The sequence below is a fragment of the Ptiloglossa arizonensis genome, chromosome 1, assembly GCF_051014685.1.
Source record: "Ptiloglossa arizonensis isolate GNS036 chromosome 1, iyPtiAriz1_principal, whole genome shotgun sequence".
NCBI lineage: Eukaryota > Metazoa > Arthropoda > Insecta > Hymenoptera > Colletidae > Ptiloglossa > Ptiloglossa arizonensis.
Genome location: NC_135048.1, coordinates 29850258 through 29855402, shown reverse-complemented (window position 1 = coordinate 29855402; position 5145 = coordinate 29850258). Strand labels below are relative to the sequence as shown.

At 48.2% G+C, this 5145-nt stretch overlaps 1 protein-coding gene across 1 annotated transcript; it reads right to left on the bottom strand.

The window, feature by feature from the left end:
* Positions 1–652: 652 nt before the first annotated feature.
* Positions 653–4720, bottom strand: LOC143151033 (uncharacterized). Its single transcript, XM_076319766.1, has 2 exons — positions 4582–4720; positions 653–2025 (listed from the first exon to the last, which is right to left on the bottom strand). The coding sequence occupies exon 2, from the start codon at positions 2000–2002 to the stop codon at positions 653–655; it is 1350 nt and encodes a 449-aa protein (XP_076175881.1). The 5' UTR covers positions 2003–2025; positions 4582–4720.
* Positions 4721–5145: the final 425 nt, after the last annotated feature.

Genomic DNA, 5145 nt, shown 5'->3' with positions numbered 1-5145 from the left:
ACCTACGGTAACCTTAATGCTACGATAAATTCCGATAAATCGCCGCATCGAGTTATTTACAAATTTCACCTACCTAATATTGACTAGAGAGGGAATGTCATCTTATCCGCGGATCGTAAGTTAAAATCTGCTACGATAGTCGGTTAGAGTACCTATACGAATACCTCTTTATCGTACACGTATACCACGTAAAGTGTCATATTAATCGTTCTCGTTGTCGACTCCTTTGAAAAGGGGACTCGCGAGAAACTCGTGGACACATCCAGTAACAAGAATCTAACGATAGTACAATATATCCTGGGCTTCGAACTACGTTTCGACTACCGGTACTCGAGATCGTCACATCTAACTTAAAAAAAAAAGAAACCGTAACAACTCGAAGTCTTTCCCCGAAATATTCAAATTCGTGGTCCTTCCCGCGACGAATAATGAAAAACAAACTCCGTGATACTCACTGCCGTCACTTTACGATCCCGAGGACTCGGCCAGGATCTCCCCGTTCGTTACCCTAACTCCCGCGAAGTGCCTCGAAATCGAAAACCAGCGAAAGAGAAATCTCTCGATGAAAATCGAAGACGTCCGATAATTGTTAATTGTCGAAGGAGTAGCCACTGGTCAGGATCGCTGGATCCTTGGCTGGCGATTTCCGTCGTCACTTGCTGTGCACGGTCGTGGCGCGTCTCTTCACCTCGACCTGATCGACGATCGCGTCGCTCTCCTTGTCCTGATGCGCGGTCATGTGCCTGGTGAGGTGATGCCTCTCACGGAAGCTCTCGTCGCATACCGGACACCTGAGCTTCTCCTCCCTCCGTCGTCTGGACGACTCGCCGATGTTCTCGTTCTTGTGATGCGATCTCATGTGGTAGACCAGGTCGGAGGTCATTCTGAACGAGAGATTGCACTTGGCGCATACGTTCTGCGCGGGCAGTGTCAGCGCAGCGAACGACGGTGGCAGAAGACCAGCCACCCCGGCTGCCGTCGCCAGAAAACGTGGTCTGGCCAGGGCGTCAGCCATTGGCGGAAACACGGAGATGGGGTTGTACGAGAGGTTCGGATAAACTGGGGGCATGTCCGGTCGGAAGCTGGGCATCTTGGGACTGGGTACTTTGGGCGGTTGAGCGATCTGGGGAATCTTCAAGTTCTCCAAAAGACCTGGTTGACCGGTTTCGTGGCCCACCAGGAATGGATAGGTCATCTTGGCGGGGAATGGCGCGTACTTGTAGCCGGCGGCAGCCGTGAAAGGTACCACGGGTGGACTGACGCTGCTCTGGTAACTGGCACGGTCGTCGGGTGATATGGAGGACCTGGGGGACGTCTGACCGTCGTCGTTGAAACCGTTCCTCTGACCGCTGAGGTTCACCTTGGTGAACGCGCTCCTGGACTCGCCGTGACGATCGCTGGGACATGGGATACCCGTGTCGTACACCTTGTTGCAACCGAGACTCGACTCCACCGGGTCCGGACAGGTCAGTATGGACTGATGGTGACCACCGTAAGTGGGCGGACTCGGTGTTTTCTGTAGACGGGAGCCGGTCGCGTATCGACGTGCGTCGTTGTCCGGGGAGAGACTCGGCAGAGTGGGCGTCAGTGTTCTGGGCGAGACGTACGGAGGACTGAGGGAGTTTTCGGTGCAGTGGATCATCCTTCGTCGATCGTTGCCACCGGTGTCGCTCTCGTAGCTCTTGATCGTCAAGTTTTGGGGCAGTCTGTCGGCGTCCACGACCTCGACGATCCTCTCCGATGCGATCTCCTCGCGATGACGATCCTTCCGCGCCGACACCAGCCTCATCTTCTCGCTCTGACGACGCGCCATGTTCTCGTCCGGGGCAACCAGGAACGCCACGTCGAAGGAACGTTTGCTGGCACGCTGGATCGGGTACGAGGCGTCGGTGGTGACGTCACCGATGGACGACGGGCTGGACGACGTCAACGTCGTCGTCGCCGTCGTGGACGTCGCGGGGGCGGCACGGTCGATGCCACCCGTGCGATCTTCCATTGTCATTGTGCTCGTTCCGGATGATCGACCTGCGACAATGACGGCCGACGGTCAATTTACCCGGACGCGGATATAATGGATGAGGATCGCGCCTACACACCCGGACCAGGTGTCACCGTTGCTCGGTTATGTTCGCGGTGGGGTAATTGGGTCAATGAGAATCGTCCACCGAGTGATTCTCGTTCCGTGCAAGTGGCGACGCGCGTGATCGAACGTTTAGGCTGGTTTATGGACGGGAAGAGACACGGACGCGCGTCGAGACTCGTCGAGATACTCATTGCTAACGGATTTCTGATTCAAGGAAAGAATATTGACCGTTTCGAGATTGATAGTCTTTAAGATAGTCACGAGTACGAGATTCGTAATTTAAAAGAAAGAACTTTGACCATTTCGATACTGATAGTCTTTAGGATAGTCACGAGTAAGAGATTCGTCATTTAAAGGAAAGAACTTTGACCATTTTTATACTGATAGTCTTTAGGATAGTCACGAGTACGAGATTCGTAATTTAAAGGAAAGAACTTTGACCCTTTCGATACTAAACGATGATAGAGAGGCGCCAAGATAGTTACAAATGGAAGATTCGTAATTTAAGAAAGAGAACTTTGACTATTTCGATACTGATCGGTGATAGTCTTTAAGATAGTCACGAGTACGAGATTGTAATTTAAAACGATGATAGAGAGTCTCCAAGACAGTCACAAATATAAGATTTGTAATTTAAAGAAAGGAACTTTGACCATTTCCATACTAATCGATGATATAGTCTTCAAGATAGTCACGAGTACAAAATTTATAATTTAAAGAAAAGAACTTTGATCCTTTCGATACTAAACGGTAATAAAGTCTCTAGGATAGTCACAAATAGAAGATTTGTAGTTTAGGGAAAAGAACTTTGACTATTTCGATATTGAACAGTAATAAAGAGTAATTTAAGGAGAGACACTTTGGTCATTTTGATAGTAACCTGTATTAGAGAGTCACTGGATAGTCACGAGTACGAGAAACATAATTTGATCTTTTGACTGGGACCAGTGCCTACAGGCGATCGATTCCGTGCGGTAAATACCTACAGGCGTTCGACGTGTGTGTATTCTTGATACGAGAGTGTGCAGTTTGCATCCAAGTCCACAACAAAAGAGTCAAGAAAAGGAACTCTATCTTTTTCGATACTAGTCAGTGACTATAGTCGCTCATCGTCGCTCACTGTATCCGATGACTATAGTTAAGATTCGAAACTTTGGTCCAATACAGCACATTTTCTCCGTGATTATCGATTTTGTTTGGAAGTTGTTGAATTGAATCTAAAGTTGTTATTATCCAAAGACTCAAAGGACCTGTTGGAACGAAATATTAAGGCGCCACATTTGCGTTGGGCAAAGAATCGAAATTTTGTTTATGCAAATCGATAGCTTGAATCTTTGAAAATAATGTAGAAAGATCATATTGAAGAAATGTGACGTTTACAATGAGAACGATTGTTTCTCGAAACGATTTTTGCCCTTTTTTTACAAAAACTACAGAGTATCTTAATACTTATGGAGAGAACGTATTCGCGTCTAAAGGGTCCCATACGGTAGCACTATCGTATCGAAAGGGTTAAGAAGTACACCTTGACTATTGCGAAACTACAATTTAAACTCTGACTGTAATTGGTACCGCAATTTGGCATCGAAATTTCTACTCGAAACTGGGATTTAAACGCGACGTTGTTAAATTACCCTCTAACTTGAAACTGGTACCACAATTTGGCATCGAAACTTACTACACACCCTAATTAATAAACACACTCCTAAGACCAATCGAGAGCCAAAGAGCCAAAGCGAACTATCTTCACAAGAACTTTCATCCAAGATCTCAACGTTCGTTTCGACAATGTCACGCAACAAATACTACCCACAAAGATATTACCATCAAAATCGACTTCCTTCCGTCAAATCGTACACGAGACATTAAGTTAGTTCGCTTTCGCTTTGGTAACCAAAACTTTCCAATTACTTACTACCCACAAAAATACTACCATCAAAATCGACTTCGTTCAAATGGTACACGAAAAATTAAGTTAGTTCGCTTTCGCTTTCGTAACCGAAACTTTCCAATTACTTACTACCCACGAAAATACTACCATCAAAATCGACTTCGTTCAAACCGTACACGAAACATTAAGTTAGTTCGCTTTCGCTTTCGTAACCGAAACTTTCCAATTACTTACTACCCACGAAAATACTACCATCAAAATCGACTTCGTTCAAACCGTACACGAAACATTAATTTAGTTCGCTTTCGCTTTCGTAACCGAAACATCGACCGAAACTTTCCAATTGCTTACACTACATCCTACGAGACAATCGTAACGAGAACAACGAACATGCGAGGATAATCTAGAACCACCTGAAAGCATCAGCGTCCCGTGTCCACGTGTACACCCAACGTCTCGACGCGATCGGTGAGTTCGTCCGTTTCCGAAATCGATAATCCGAGAGATCGTTTCCAACGACCACGTGCACCGAATACCTCGTCTCCCGATGTCCCCCGCGAATACCAGTTTCCCCGTCCGGTCACTATTTAACTCAAGTTCCACTTACCGGACCACGCGTCCAAACGAGAATCCACCGGGTGCGTCGTTCACCTCTTCGTAATCTCGTGACGTCCCCACGTTTTCCACCCACGTTCGATCTAAGAGGTTGGCTCGCACTCCTCCATCCCGTCGTGAAACGACGAACCCCCGTACCGAAACACGAGAGCGTGGGCGGCGTTGTTCCACCGAATCCGTTCGCAGTAAACACCGTGGTGTCTGACACCGAGATCGAACCGAGGCAGAGCGTGCATCGGCGGACCACGTTAAAATGAGGCGACCGAACGCGCATCCCCCGTATTTAGGGGTAGAATCCCGTTAGAGAGGGTAGCTCTAACGCGACGGGTGGAGGCGCAACGAGGGTGGCGCCGGCCAATGGAAACCGTCCCGTGGTTAGACGGGGGTGGAGCGTACCAACGGGGTGAACATATTCGGTCGTCGGGACGCGTCTGCTAGTCCCGTACAGACCACGCCTACATATTTCAGGTTCGACACATGTGCCCGGGATCGTCGTCGTCGTCGTCGTCGTGGTCGTGGCCGTAGCCACTGGAACTCTTTCCTCTTCTGGCATCAC